General features: G+C 36.2%; 1 protein-coding gene across 9 annotated transcripts in view; it reads left to right on the top strand.

The window, feature by feature from the left end:
• ADGRG2 (adhesion G protein-coupled receptor G2) overlaps nucleotides 1-16,309 on the top strand; it is a 94,225-nt gene that overhangs the window by 42,768 nt on the left and 35,148 nt on the right. For 2 of the 9 annotated variants that reach the window (XM_025372251.1, XM_025372244.1), the window contains exons 2-11: nucleotides 1,729-1,764; nucleotides 4,333-4,380; nucleotides 4,479-4,502; nucleotides 6,010-6,045; nucleotides 8,028-8,069; nucleotides 10,639-10,692; nucleotides 13,461-13,516; nucleotides 14,422-14,477; nucleotides 15,703-15,742; nucleotides 16,198-16,235. In XM_025372251.1, the coding sequence (XP_025228036.1) occupies nucleotides 1,729-1,764; nucleotides 4,333-4,380; nucleotides 4,479-4,502; nucleotides 6,010-6,045; nucleotides 8,028-8,069; nucleotides 10,639-10,692; nucleotides 13,461-13,516; nucleotides 14,422-14,477; nucleotides 15,703-15,742; nucleotides 16,198-16,235 (430 nt within the window). The remainder of the gene's footprint in view (nucleotides 1-1,728; nucleotides 1,765-4,332; nucleotides 4,381-4,478; nucleotides 4,503-6,009; nucleotides 6,046-8,027; nucleotides 8,070-10,638; nucleotides 10,693-13,460; nucleotides 13,517-14,421; nucleotides 14,478-15,702; nucleotides 15,743-16,197; nucleotides 16,236-16,309) is intronic. The other 7 variants (XM_025372243.1, XM_025372245.1, XM_025372246.1 and 4 more) reach the window with 7 other exon arrangements.

The raw sequence follows: 16,309 nt of genomic DNA, 5'->3' as shown, positions 1-16,309 counted from the left end.
AATATTAAAGTAACATGAGAGATATGGAAGAACAGAGACTAAGGAAGAAGTAACTCCAATTAAATTAGGGCACCAAAGCACCTAGCCACTTGCCTACTTTTGCCTTGTTGGCTGCAGGGTAATTGGGGAACTTGGGCACTTATTCAGTCCTGCTTTCAAGCAGAACTATGATTTTAATTATCCCAGAAAACAATCAGTACCCTACCATCATTTCAAGAAAATAGGCTTCTGGAGGCTACCAGGTATGTTTCACTGTTCTTTGTTAGTTTGCAAACATACTTACTTTTTCCTATTAATTATATCTCAAGATATCATTGTGAAAATAATTATCCCTTTGTAATTAATTTTTTTTCATGTATAAGATAACACCCCATGTGGGTCAGTGTTTGGGGATGTATCACTCCCAAAGGGTAGTGTAAATTGGTCCAAGTTTTCTCTAGGGCATTTTGCAAACAATATTTATGGAATTTCTGAAAGAAATAGCCACATATATATGTAAAAATTTAGCCCAAAGGACTTATTGCAGCATTGTTTGTAATCATGAAAAATCGTACACACCAAAATGCCCATTAAGAGGAAATGTGTTATATAGATAAATGGTACATACAACAATTGAAGTGCTATTCAGCCATCATAGATGGTGTTGTGGAAAACTGATGATACAGAATGACATTCAGGATATATTGTCATAAGAAAAATCAAGTTATAAATATATTTGTGTGATATAATCCTTATACATATACATACATATATACACATATAAACATATGCATGTATCTGTATATATGTAAATATATATACACATATAAACATATGCATATATCTGTATATATGTACATATATATACACACATAGAAAGAGTAATATATACCAACATGTTAATGTCATTTTTCTCTGAGTGGCAAAATTATAGATGGTTTTTATTTTCTTCTTCTTGCTTATCTGTCATTTCTAAAGTTTCTCCAATAAGTATGTATTATTTTCATAGACAGAAATATAGAATTACTTTTCTTTTAAGGGATCTGAGCACTTTCCCCAAATAAATAACTCAGCAGCTCTTGTAGTTTATAAACCCAGAGACGTCTGATCTAGCTTAACTCATAAGAAAGAAATGGCTGAATAGATACAACGCCTGTGTTCAAAAGCAGCACAGTTAACGGAAGTTTAATTTATGCAAACATACACGTTTACTTTTATACATTTTTAGGAATATTATCCAACAGCTGACGTTCTTAGTCATCATTTTCAGTTTGAAATTAGCTAAACCATTATATGACAAAATAGATGAAGCACCACCAACAGTTCAAAATTGGAAAGATTGCCTCACCAAAGATAGGTCTCTGTAGAGAATTAAAAAGGATTGATTAGGCTGTTGAAAATAATAGTAAATTAACATACTGCCCTCTTTTGGTAGCTATTTGTAATTCAGCTTACGTTCACTTCCATTAAAGATGTTAAATCTCCTACAAATGTGTGCATAAATTAAACTAATTTATCTTATTTTTAAAAATAAATTTTATTGTGCACATTTGAGGTTTATAACATGATGGGATGGAGTACACAGGGATAGTAAAATTGTTACAGTAGTGAGGCTGATAAACATTCACATACTTTTTTTTAGTGACATGAGTAGCTAAAACCTACTTATTTGACAAAAAATCCTTAATATAATTGTATTGATTTTAGTCCTCATGAAACTAATTCTGAATCACCTCTTTTCCTCAACAGAAGATACTGATAATTCCAGTTTGTCACCACCACCTGGTAAGTTTTTTTTTTTTTTTTTAGAACTCTGGGGAATTTCAGGAAAATGGGGAATTTCAGGAAAATATTATTCTATAAGTTCTCTATGAAACATGGCATGTAGTCAGGTACAACAAAATTATTTTCCTCCAAGAAGCTTAATTAGGTCATTAAGCCTACTCCTGAAAAATCAATAGCCGGCGTAGACCGGAGGACAGCCATATTGATCCATCCATATTGCTGGACAAAGCCAGGCAACAAATCACAGGAGACTAAATTGCTAGTTTTCATTACAGTGATTACTTAAGTTCATCAGTTATTTTTAGTATTCTAGTTCACAAGTCTCTTGAAGGGTATCAGGAACATAAACATGCCAGATGTTTTTACATTTAAGGGAGGAGATGAGATGTTCACTTAAATATACACCCTCAGTACCTCCACCAAAAGGATATGTTTCACTAGGATTCTAAGGGCTTAGCACTCACTAGAATGGGAAGGCAAATACATTAGAACCCAGATTGGCAGGAGCCTGGAACAGAACCCGAACTCGAGACTGCTAGCTGGAATGGGACCTTAGGGATAAAGAGACCCAGCCCTGTCCCTTAGTTGATGAGATAATGCAGCCTGGAGTGGCTGAGGAACTCCTCTAAGATCACATAGCTCCATGTCACACAGAGGCAGCACATGGCTTCTCTGTCTCCTACTTCTGTACTCTTTCGGGTACACCATCTATTCTAGAACAATCTTTTATGATGGGGAGTGAGTCAACTCACGTTCTTTCTATAGTTGTGTGCAAATGAGCTTCTACTGTTATTGATTCATTATTTAAATCCAATTAATCACAATAGCTGTACTTCTCATGCACTGCTATGTATCTGGAAGTCTTCAGACATCTCCTCGTTCTCCTCTCAATCTTGCAGCATAGGAAATATTCGTGTTATAGATGAGAAAACTGGGGCTTGGGGAGGATAAAACATGCTCATGTTCACACATTCTCTGGAGCCAGACGACTGGAGTTGTAATTTGGCCACCACCTTCCTGCCTTCATTGCTAGCTGTGTGGTTTTGGGCTACTTCCTTTAACCGTTCCATGCCTCAGTTTCCTCTCCTGTAAATTGGGGAGAATAATAGTACCTGCTCGTGGGGTAGTTGTGAAGATGGAATGAGATAACACATGTGCCAGGCACAGTGTAAACCCTTGGTAAGTAGTAACTATTATTTTTATAAGTTTTTGAGTAATGGGGCAAAGATTCAAACCCAGGACTGCAGGCCTCCAAAGTCCAAGCTCTTTTGATCTCGCCAATTTGCCCCCTAGTTGTTAAGCTTCTAGGGCACAATGAACCACTATATTTTTCTTCCAGCAGAATAGTCCTCAGCAAACTGAATCATGGTGATATCTGCAAAACCTTGTTTGCATAGAATAGGGAATGGGGCTCTGGGGGGACACACTGGGTCTAGTCACAGCCTGGGTTCTAGGTGCCCTGGGAGAGAGCAGTGCACACTGGAAGGTAAGAGCCAGTGTAGCATCAAGGGATGGATGGGCAGCCATGCCCAGCGGTCTCTTCTTTGCACAGTGTCGTCATTCATCAATATTCGCAAGAATTAATAGTCATTCCTTAAAAACTAGTTGTGGCCAATTATTTTGTTCTGTCCCAAGAGCAAAAAGGATTCTGTATCTATGCTTTGAATCTTATTGCTCAGGAACTGTCTTACTTCTCAAGAAATATCCTTGGTAATTTAAGAAATAAATAAATGTAGTAAATGACAAAATATGGAAACAATAATGTGGACAGACCGTTTGTGTGTGTCTCAGCCAACACATGAGCAGTCTAAAACAGGCCAGCCAAAGTGCCTTGACGCACCCAAATTTTGTCCATACCAGCTGAAAATCAGGCTCCCTACTGCAAAACTTACTTTAGTTATAAAATGTTTGTGTTTGCTTTTCCCATGTTTAGGTAGAGGTCAAGCCATTGGATCTTTTAAATATTTAAATATGTAAAATGTATGTAGTAGATTGACTTCTTAGCTTAAGTGGAGTCATTCCACAGGAAATTTATCACTTGATTAATTGCCTTAATAGCAGCCATATTTTAAAATAACTTGCCAGGAAATCTGGTTAGGTAGTACCGTATTGAGTGGTAGCAATTTTTTTAATCCTAAATTTACTGTGGGAAGATTTGCTAGGCATCATCATAACAGAATGGCACCAGCGTGCCAATATATTTCATGATTGTAATTCAGCAAGATATTTAAAATGTTTTCTAGAATGCTCTGGCTGAAAAAATTTTAAAGTAGTATTTCTTGTATTTTGGTCTGGTTCCTAATCTTATTTCTATAATATTCCATAAGTAGTTAGCAAGCTTTGTGGTCAGGGGTCTCAGGTTCACTCATCTTGGGTTCTTTTTCTACAATTCTCTGATTAAATTTTATACTCACTGAGCGCTTATGGGACATGCAGATTTAACTACATCTTGGTCTGCTAGTGTGTTTTCTACTTCTTTTTATAATTATATCTCAAAAGTTTTAATTCTTTAAAATTTGACAAATAATTGTTTCAAAGTATTTATTTAATTTTTTTTTTCTCCTGCAGCTAAATTATCTGTTGTCAGTTTTGCCCCCTCCTCCAGTGGTACTCCAGGCAAGATTTTGAAAAAATTTAAACCTAGATTTAGTCCAATTTGTTAAAGTTTTGTTTTAATTATATCTTTGTATTGTTTTTCTCCTCGGGACAAAAAGAGGTTGAAACAACAAGCCTCAATGGTAAGAATTTTTCTGAAGCAAGTGAAAATTGATAACCTTTAATATGAATATAAGTGTAATGAATGGTGTTGAAGGTTTCCATCTCTAAATTATTTCTGAATACATCGAGTAGTTTCAAATAACCCAGAACAAAAACCCAAAACAAAACTTGTCAACCCTGGAGAGTGACCTAAACTTTCTGGTTAAATGATAACATTCTTACAGTCATGGAGGGAAGAGAGCCGTCCACCACTCTAATTGTTAGCTTAAAAAGAAAAGAAATATCGATCACATTTTGAATTCTCCATTCCTTTGCTGTCCAACACAATGCCAACAAGTTTTACATGACAGATTGTTTAAATGTGAAAAGCACATCCAGTAATTCAATATGATTCAGCATGGATTTGGAGGCACAGCATGTTCAAAGATAGCCTTTTTACAGATGATTTGATCAATTTTTAAATAGTATGAAATGGAAAAAAAATGGCTTCCCCATCATGCTAGAGAAAAGGGCAAAGAAGTGGGCTGTATTCAAAGCACGGGGGCAGAGCAGTACATTCTGTTCCCTCCAGTAAGTGAACAGAATGGGTAGACAGCCTTCCTTCCATCTTATTTTGATGAAACCCCAACACTTTTCACAAGCCCTTGGTTAAAATCAAATCTCACCATGTGGTTGGTGGTTAAAGAACTAAACAATCATAGATGCAGCTCATACTGATTGAAACTGGTTTAAATTCATATTTGGCCCAATGGGAAGGGACGGATGTTACCATTTTTATGTGCAGTTACCTCTCACAGTGAAAATAATATCTTCAATTTAGCTTTGGTGCAGTTTTTGGATCCCATTTGTGTGTGTGTGTGTGTGTGTGTGTGTGTGTGTACCGTGTTTTAAGTATGATCATGTAATAAATGCTTTTGGTTTTTTCCTAAAATTTCATCCAGAATGATAAATTCTAGAATGATTTGGATTTAAAGAAATGCCAATAGAATAGATTTTAAATTGGATTTTAAATCAAACAGGATCCAAATGAGATTTTCTTAAAAGTTAGTCGAATATAATGGTCATTTACTCCAAATTTAAGCTAGAATTATTTTAAATTGCTTTATAAGAATGTACCGCTGGTAAAAATGTATTATGCATCCACAGGTCTATATGTTAAAATCAGTATTAATGTTGGAAATATCATATCCCTTAGGGACTTTCATTATAATAGAAAAAAAAGGGACAAAATAGTAAACAACATAGATGAGTTTATTCAAATCTAATGGTTACGGAAGTGTTGCTAAGTGTTTAGACATGTAACTTGCATTTGAATCAATGAACATTTGCTCAGGAATTGTCTCCAGGGGTTGGAGAATGGAGTAATGAGACGACGGGTAGCAAAAACATTTAGTAGTGTCAGTTGGCTTTTGCAAAACTAACTTCTCCCAGATTTGGGGAAAAGGGAAATGTTTAAGGAACCTTGGAAGACACACATGTTTATAAACCATGCCAGTAGTTATGCTAATTTTTATAATTTTATTTCAGATGTTACTTTAAGCTTACCCCCTTTAAACAAAACAGGTAATATCAAGTGATTTCTAAATGTAATAGCTTCTTCTGCAGCCTCTTGAGTTTCTTGCTTGTGCGGTCTACTGGGTTACTAAAGAGTTTTCTTTTGTCTCCTTGCCCTCTTTCCTGTGCCTTCAACCACTGATTTATGACCCCTTTTACTTTGACATTGAACTATAATTCTGTCACCACACTCCCAAACCTCCAAACGATGGCCATAGCACTCCATTTAAAATAGCATGTATTATTTTTGTGATTATAATAGTGATACATATTAGCTCATAAAAATGGAGAATGTAGAGAAATACAAAGAAGAAAACACAAATCATCTTTAATGTTACTTTCCTAAGACTATGACTGTTAACAATTTGGTCTATTTCCATTCAGTATCATTTATACATATATTTATATACATATACTCTTATATCCTTTGCAAAATAGTCATAATTTACATAGATTTTTGTATCTTGCCCTTTTGACTTAATATTACATTAGAAGTATCTTCCAGTGTCCCTTACTATTATGACTTGATAATATTCCATTTTGTACCATATGTTGAACTTTAAAGTTGTTTCTATCTTTTTAATAGAAGTTATTGCAATGAACATTCTGGTGCCAACATCTTTGCATTCATTTCTTATTTCTGTAGGATACATTCCAGGGATTACAATATGCAAGGATTGCATTCTGAGGGTCAGCAGTAAGACTATTGTAAGACCCTTGATACTACTGCTCAGTTACCTTCTAGAAAGGTTGTGCCCAGCGACATTCCTGTCTGCAGTGGATGAGAATGTCTGTGTCACTGTACCTTTGCTGAGACTGTATCATATATTATTAAATCTTTCTCTCAACTCTTAGGTTTTATTTTTCATTCATGATTATTAGTGAAGTTAAACATTTTTACCCCAGAGCACTTTAGTTACCAAAACCAGAAGTTCATTTCACAGTTGTATTTTGTTTGCTCTGAAAAGGAAACTGTCAGGGCAAACAAAATAATATATTTAAAAGATTCTTAATGACAATGTGAAATGCTATCAGCCTTCATAATTACCACCCACCATTGCTCATGGGCCACACATTGAAACCTGACAGTTTCAGAAACCTCATTTGTGTGTCTTTGTTACTGATGAGTTTCTGCCAGGATAACATCATCATTCTTAAGAGTGTCTCCAATCTCTGAGCTTGGCCTTTTCTTCAGAATTTGCCCATTCACCCTAGGTGACAGAGCTTCGATGCAAATCTATGCCCTGAACACAGCCTCTTTCCATTGGCCATTTTTATAGCAAAGATTTCTGTACCCAGTTCTCCATCATCTGGGGAATGAACCATGAGCTCTGTCCCCAAAATGTGTTTGGAAGACATTTCTAAAGTTTGCTCCTTCGGGGCATGTTAATATTTGCCTGTGAGTCACGCACTTTGAACAGTCCTGGTTCTGCTGTGGGCATGTTATGTGACTGTATATAGGTGGATGATCTCGACTTCTCTGAGAATAGCATTCTCCATCGATACAATGGGGATAGTATTATGTTAACTCCTAAAGCAAGACACTTGATTGTATAATAGCAATACTTTACATCCCATGTGTACTGTTTCACATTAATTTTTATTCTGAATCTCCTGCTCTCTACAATCTATCAACTGAAGGTCCCAATAGTGGCTTAATTCTACATATCTGAAGTGTAAGTCCACATCATTTGTCTTGCAGCAGTGCATGGAAACTAAAGTAGAATTACAGAAGCAGTGGGATGTGTAATGGGTGTGATCTAACTGTGTAAACATGGAACTCCAACTCCCAGACTCACCCTGTGCCAATGCTATAGGATCCGTGGATGCGGTTCCTGTTCATTCTGTTGCTGAGATGACTGATAGTGTCTTAAAGGTGTCAACAGTGTGACTTTTTTTTTTTAGCACTTCACTAAAATGATACTCATGACAAATTGTTTTTAAAAAACAAGCAACAATTCTTCTCTAATATTTAAGTTGTTTCTTTGCAGAAAAAACTAAAATCACTATAGTAAAAACCTTCAATGCATCAGGTATGACTTATTATCAATATCAAGACTTTCTTTTTTTATAACTAAAGTAAAATTAAACAAATGGCTGGTGTTTATAATTTCTTTCTCTTTTTTCCAATCTTTTCAAGATAAAATCTGACCTTAATGAATAGATGTGTATGCACTGGGTACCTGAAATTGTTCTAGGTGTTTGGGGCTATATAATAATGATCAGACACAGAGCCCACCCTCAAGAATCTTCTAGTCTATGGGTGGAGACAAGGCAAACAAATAGATAACTAACATGAACATGCATGCAGATAAAGGCAATGATTATACAAGTATTACTGACATGGTTAAGAGGCATAGGAGTAGAGGGAGATGCAATTAATGAAAAAGTTAGAGGAATGAACCTCAAATTTTGTTTTTCCTGAGACAAGGTCTCACTCAGTGGCCCAGGCTACAGTGCAGTGGCACAATCATAGCTCACTGCAGCCTCAACCTCCTTGGCTCAGGCGATCCTCCCACCTCCGCCTCCTGAGTAGCTGGGACTGCAGGCTTGTGCCATCAAGCCCTGCTAATTTTTGTATTTTTTGTAGAAACAGGATTTTGCCACATTTCCCGGGCTGGTCTCAAACTCCTGGGCTCAAGTGATCTGCCTGCCTCAGCCTCCCAGAGTGCTAAGATTACAGGCCTGAGTCACTGCACCTGGCCAAATTCTTTTTAAATCCAAGAAAATGTGTACTTTTTAAGTTTCTGATACAAGACTACACACACAAGACATGCTTGACAAAGGCTTGATTTCAAGTAGGGGTTGGCAAACTGTCACCAATGGGCCAAATCGGGCTCACTGCCTGTTTTTGTGAATAAAGTTTTATTGGAACACTACTATGCCCCTTTGCTTACATATTCTCTATAGCTATTTTTCTGCTGCATAAAACATGAGTAGTTGCAACAGAGACCATACGACCACAAAGCTTAAATATTTACTATCTGACCCTTTAGAAAGTTTTCTCACTCATGATTTAAGGAATGACCTGTGGCCATGTACATAAAGGAGATTACAGATGAGAACCCTAGCAATAGGGAAAACAAATTATCAGTATGAATGAGCAGCAAGAAGACACACATCACTGGAAATGGAGGTGCAGCTAAAATTTAGAAAAAGATAGATGATCGAATGAAAAGTTTAGTAAGTAATACAGCAATGGTTTAAAGGACATTTAAAGCATAACTACCCATTATAGAATCTATAAATTCTATATTTGCATAGTATATATGTTATAGTGAGTTCTATCTATAAGCAAGTATATTTGCTTATAGACAGAAGAAGAAATGAAATCTTTTTCTTTTGGTGTGGGTAACACTGCTTTGGAACAATATAAAAATCTACAGATCTGGTAATTTGGGGTACCTAAATTTAATTTGCTCACAAAATCAAAACTCATAGCTATAGGCGTCTTTGCTAAAGCGTGATGCCTATGTATCAATAAATCACACTAGTAGAAACCATATCACATGCACTAACTCAAATTATAATTTTAATTTGTACCCAAACTAGTTTTCTCATAGAAATGAACTAAGGATTCCTAATGTGCAATGGAAAGAAACTAGCAATTGGGCATTGCACACATAATTCTGACCAAACAAGACCTAACAAGGAGACGTAAATATTTCTTAATATAACAAGTTTTTCCCTTGGCAGTTGGTTTAATACATTATCAGCATTTGCTCCTCCCATGTACTATGGATCTCTGATGCTTTGCCAAAAGGATGCAATTAATAAAGGAAGGCTTTTTAGAGAAGTAAACCTTGAGTTCTTTTCAAATTGAAGAAGAGATATACTTCTCCTCTCACCAAAGGAGAAAGTGTTTCTCAGGTTAATACATATAAAGTTTTGGTTCTGATGCTCATTTTATCTCCCAGTCCTCTCTGTCTCCTTTGTATGCCTGTGTGGTCTGTTGTCCTGGTCATCACTCCATTTTGCCCTCACTAATACATAAATTTAAAAATGCTTTTATTTACTGGCTAGTATCATCCACTAGATTGTAAGCTCCTTGAGGGCAGGATCTATATCTGGAAACTCCCAAAGCCTGTAGAATATGGTTAATGCTCAGCAAATATGTTTTGAATTTTGTAGATTTGCCCATGAAACAATATTATGACATTAATGTTATTTCATACATACATTTGCATAAAGAGCTAGGATTAACATTAGAGTGTTCATAGACTCTCCTACCTAGGAAAAGAAGGAGGATCTATGATTAAGGGCCATTCCATTTAAAGTCTCTACTTGGTTTGTGTTCATGGTGCTCTGTTTATACTGAACAGGAGAGGGATTAATTGGGAAGGAGACAAAAATTTTAGGGAGGAGTTGAGGGTCAGATATTGACATACTAAAGATTAGTAAAGAATTAAGTTCCATAGCTGACCAACCAACAAATGAAAACTCATTTCTTTAGTCTTTGTGGAATTCATCCAGCCAATTAAATCCAGCTTATAATATTGCTGGTCCACATTTGATGCCTACATTTATGAATTCTCTTGACATTGCAGCACATAAACACAGGCATTGACATGCTTAACCGGCTGGGTTGTGTTTTCTTTGCAGGCGTCAAACTCCAGAGAAATATCTGCAATTTGTCATCTATTTGCAATGACTCAGGTTAGTTCTTGTGTACATTATACATTACCAGATAAATTTCCTCCATAGAGATAAATGGTTTGCTTTCTTTTCTTTTGAGTATGTGGTATGTGCCTGTTGGATCTGCTTCTTTTCATGCCACCTGGCTACTAGGAGTCCCTAATAAAAACAAAACAAATTTTATATCTGGCTGAAATTATCTTCCCATTGCCTAGTAAGAAGATGGATTAACTTCCTTAATATGAGACATAAAGCTCTATAATAAATATTTTTCATTATAGTTTTAAATCCATAACTAATACCCTTAGAATTAATTCATGAACATAATTAATAAAGACATTAATAATTATTGAAAGTCACTTCTTACATAGAAATCTGTCAAGCTTTTCCATAGGGCCTTAAGTATTAGAGCTTAGAAACAGGATAACGTCTTGCTAAGAATAAACAGATCAGCCTGTTGAATGTTGAAAATTCATGTACACCTAGTTTAAGTGGATGCTAATTCCAGCAGTGTCCATAGTGTATTTTGCCATCTCTAACTAAGACCATTTGCTATTTTTAAAAATTGAGATGGAAATCTCTTTTTTTTTGAAATGGGAATATTTTCCCTTCTGCCATGGGCCAGACGGAATAAAACAACAACTTTTCTTACCTTGGTTTGGCTCCCTGGGCTCCCTTTCTTGTTAAAACCAATGAAAACAAATATGAAAAACAGAAAAATATGGTGTGGCAGGTCAGAATTGGCCAGAGATCATGAGAAGTGAGAAGAGGAAGTTAACTAGGTATTTTATGATATGAAAGTCTTATTGTGATTATAGTAATAAGCAATCATTACAGGAATGTTTTCTTTATTCCATTCCTTTTAACAGTTTAATAATTTGTGTGAAAAACATAGGTAACAATTTCAAGTAAAATAAGGTTGGATAAATTAGAAAACAAGAAAACATCCTATTAAAAAAATGTTTCACAAACACTTTCTATTGTGTGAATACAAGATTTGCTTATTTTTCTGCTGATACTACATTCTAGGTAGAATATAGGAGGAAAATATTAGCTGGTTTTGATTAAAGAAAACAAAGTATTGGATACATTTCATTTTCGTATATTGTATAACCCTCTTCTCTTTTCCTCCTCCTTCTCTCCCTACTCTCTGAGTCTTCCGTTTACCGAATTCCCCATAATGTCATTATTTTTGTGCTTCATTTATGTTTTGGGCTGGTGACTAATGTCTAGTTCAGTGTTGTGTCTACATGATGTTTGATAACTGTTTGAAAATTGAACATGTAGTTTAAAAAAAAAAAAAAAAAAAAAAAACTGGTCATCTTGAATAGCAGATGCCAGAAAGCTGGTTGGAGTAATGTTTTCCCCAATTAAGGGACCGAATTGACCATTGGTTTTAGTGTCGGTGAAAACAACCTCATCAGGGTTTTTGGCACCAGAAACCCCATGGTACCCTGCCAGAAACTAGAAACCTTCACTTTTTGCAGGTTCCAATCTGGGTTCATTAAGGAAAATGGAGGCTGACAAAGAAAATGGGAGCTGACCAAGAGTCAGGCTGATAGTCAGAAGGTGGTGGCTTCCTGGTTGCTCTGCTACCACTGTGCTCCCAGTACATTTATGAAACTCAACATTCATTCAATAAGAATGTGAGGCAGAGATGTTGTGGGTGTTGGCACACACGTACACAAACACACAATTTAAATAATCATTTAAAAGCTAAGATTTAAAAAAATGGATAAGTAATTCTATGCAGATATCAAATATCTTTTAATAATTACATACTGTATGAATTGAAATTTCAGTATCGATATGTGGAAACTGAGGTTCTCAGTAGAAGAGTTGCTGAAATAGATCATGTCAAACACTGGTCTAGTGCTTTCTTGGCCATTTTTAAGCAGGAATCAGTTGTTGTACTTTGGGGTACAATAAAAGATGATGAGAAGAGGAGGCCTTCTAGCTCAGGGGTTGGCAAACTATCAGCCATAGTCCAAATATGGCCTGTTTTTATAAATAAAGTTTTATTGGAACACAGCCCATGCCTGTTCATTTATGTATTGTCTATGGCTGCTTTCACGCTACAATGGCAGAGTTGGGTAGTTATAACATAGACCATATGGCCTGCAAACCCTCAAATATTGACTACTTGCTCAATCACCAAAAACATTGGCTGAGCTCTGGCTCTAGTTTATGTGATATCCTTGCCCTATTGCTCACAAGGCCAGTTTGGGGTTCCTATAGATCAAGCCTGTTCAACCGCGGCCCATGGGCCACATGGGGCCCAGGACAGCTTTGAATGTGGCCCAACACAAACTCGTAAACTTTCATAAAACATTATGAGATTTATGCATGGCCTTTTTTTTTTTTTTTTTTTTTTAGTTTATCAGTTGTCGTTAGTGTATTTTATATGTGGCCCAAGACAATTCTTCTTTCAATGTGGCCCAGGGAAGCCAAAAGATTGGACACCCCTGCATATAGATTATGAAGTGCACACCATGTCTTTCTGTTTAGGAGTCTCTATTTTATTTGTTTCTAGATAGAGTCAAAGGCCCCAGGAATAAAATTTCTTAACAAGGGGGCAAGTTTTCTCTTTCTGAATTCCCACATAAAATTTACAGTTCATATTTTCTGAAAATTACGTTGATAATAGTTGAGTAACCTACTGACAGAGTAACTGTGAATAAAAACAATTTGATGAAACCTTATAATTTGATAATCTTTTTGTATGTGGTATTAATCCTCAAGCTATGAAGATACAAGTCTCAAATATCTTTTTGAAATTTTATTTTTAGCATTTTTTAGAGGTGAGATCATGTTTCAATATGATAGAGAAAGCACCATTCCCCAGGTAAGTTTTAAAGATTTTTCTTACTACAATCTTAAAAGGCAAATTCACATGTATTTAAACATTTGTTTGAGGTTCAGATTATTTATGATATTTGGTATATTTATTGTTATGACCAAATTTAAATAAAATATGTTAATTGAGTCCCTAGCTTTGTAGAGAGGGCTTTAATTCATAATAATCATGGTATTTTGTTAATAACTATATTTTAGTTTTCAATAGGCTTGCTGCTGAATAAGAATGTTAAGATGATGCAGTTCTACTGCCAGTTAAAATTTTAAATTATATTAGAAACTCCTAGCAACAAGAAATATATGTATTGAATCTAAGAATAATAATCTGAATGTGATTCTCTTCACCCCATGGGGGATTCTGATGCAGTGGTATCAACCTTCCCAAACCCTAGATTGGTTCAGAGGATCCCAGCCAAATGTGGTTCATTCATTCAGTGACTATTTCTGAGTACTTACTATGTGCCAGGCAATGAACTGGTTGCTAGAAATACAGCGATGGCTGCTATCAAGTTTTCCTTTTTACATTGGGTCTGTTAACTTAGATCCAGGACCTTTTGTGACAACAGTGTTAATAGTGTTCTTTGAGGGGAACTCTTGAAATGAAGAAAGACAGAAATCAGCACATCAGAGTTGCTGACTTAGAATATTTTTTAAAGAAAACATAAAACAAAAACAGGCTCAGCCAATACGGATTAACTTTTGAGAACCACTTTTTGCCCTCCCTTTTTTATAAAACTGCAACTTGATCATTAGATAGACAATGTTCCTTGCATTTAGGATTCAGTCTTTGGGGTATAGTTATTTGAGTGGCTGATAAAACTGAAGAACAACTTATTGTTAGAGAGTGAAAAAACAGTGTTTGTTATATTCTTAATGATTTTGTGCTTCTAACAGAATCAACATATAACAAATGGCACCTTAACTGGAGTCCTGTCTCTAAGTGAATTAAAGTGAGTAATCTGCCGTTGGATTTGAAACTTCAGACATCAACTACGGAAGGATACTTTTTGAGTCATATTTGCTATTGAAAACTGAGAATGGGAAAGAGACCAGCCCAAAGGTTATAGAGCCAACTGATTCTTAACTTCCTTGCAGATTAACCATAATCACATCAACTATTATCCCCATGAGGATCGTTGATGCTCTGAAGTTATATAACAGCTTCATTTGAATTAGCATTTGAGTTTTAATGATTTGGTATCCAGCATGGTTGAAAGAGGAGTCCAAGGTGGGACTCCAAATATATGATTTGTTGATGCTTTCATGAAGCATCAGTGATTCATAAGTCAGAGAAAAGTCTTTGTTAAGTAGACCCAGGCTTACAAGGACAAGCACAGACAATGAGAAATGCATTACAAACAGATGCCCCTTGCCCAGGTGCAGTGGCTCACCCCTGTAATCCCAGCACTTTGGGAGGCCAAGGCAGATGGATCACCTGAAGTCAGGAGTTCAAGACCAGCCTGGCAAATGTGGTGAAACCCCATCTCTACTAAAAATACAAAAATTAGCTGGGCATGGTGGCGGGCGCCCGTAATCCCAGCTACTCGGGAATCTAGTTAAAGAATTCATCCCTGTTTGAGAACTACCGCCTTTGAGTGAATTCTTTAACTAGATTCCTCTCATCCCAACTTCATGTGAAGCTCTGCCACTTTGAAGAAATGAAAGCGTGGTTGGAGTGCGATTGGAGGAGAGGAATGAGAGAATTTCCTAAGGGGGAGTTGTGAGGAGGGGAAGGCAGCGTTGGAGAGGGCCAGAGAGGGCAGGACCAGGTCAGTGGGAGACAGGGTGAGGAAGAAATCAGAGGCACAGGGTCCCCAGGGTAAGTGGCCTGCCCCTCTCAGAAATTTTTGCCTGGGGCCAGCTTTCCCTCTGACCTTCTGCCAGAAGAAACTGCCTGAGGTTGTAGTAGCCTCATGAATAACAAAATTGTCCAATCATAATTTATATCTCACTTTTGGCTAGAACTGACATAGCTCCCGTCTGGTTGGTTTCCCTTGTCATATAAATAATTTATTTTCTTGCCACATAGGACTCTCTTATACTCTCTGTTTCTTCAAAGTGAACACCGTAAGCAGCGTGTACCATGTGCTTGATTTAATTGCTAAAATCTAACATGTTTTGAATTTAATATCACTAATGATCTCCTTAATGTCAATTTCTCTCATTTTGTTACAGACGCTCAGAGCTCAACAAAACCCTGCAAACCCTAAGTGAGGTAATCATAGTGCACCCTGTAGCTTGTTTAAAATTATTGTTATGATTTGGGGGAAAGCATAGGGTTCTGCATTCCTGGGAGATATGTATTCAAATTCTTCCAAATTTGTTGTGTAAGAGAATGAATGGACTAGTTTTTTTATTCCAAAAATCAGAACTGGAAGTAATGGGTAGACATTACAAGGAGGTAGATTTTCCTTCATGTAACACCAAGAGTTTCTTAAAATATAAACTCCAGGAAAATGAGCTTCCTTGTGTAACAGTGACCTCACGGAGATTGTATGGCCTGAAGAGCGTTGATGATATGCCGGGAATCTGATAGGAATGTGAAATGGACAATCCCTAAGGGCTCTCATGATTCTAAAATTCTGTGATTAGCCTTGGGTCTTCTTTTCTGATATTTCCAACTGCCCAAAGTAACATATATGTCTATACATGTTTTTTGTTTTGTTTCAGACTTATTTTATAATGTGTGCTACAGCAGAGGCCCAAAGGTCAGTCATTTTTAATACTTTCATAAATATCATTTCTCCATTTATGAGAAATAAAGTATTAAGGAGTCTTAGTT

The sequence above is a fragment of the Theropithecus gelada genome, chromosome X (assembly GCF_003255815.1).
Source record: "Theropithecus gelada isolate Dixy chromosome X, Tgel_1.0, whole genome shotgun sequence".
Classification (NCBI taxonomy): Eukaryota; Metazoa; Chordata; class Mammalia; order Primates; family Cercopithecidae; genus Theropithecus; species Theropithecus gelada.
Note: the sequence above shows the minus strand (reverse complement) of the source record. Positions and strands in the feature narration are given on the sequence as shown.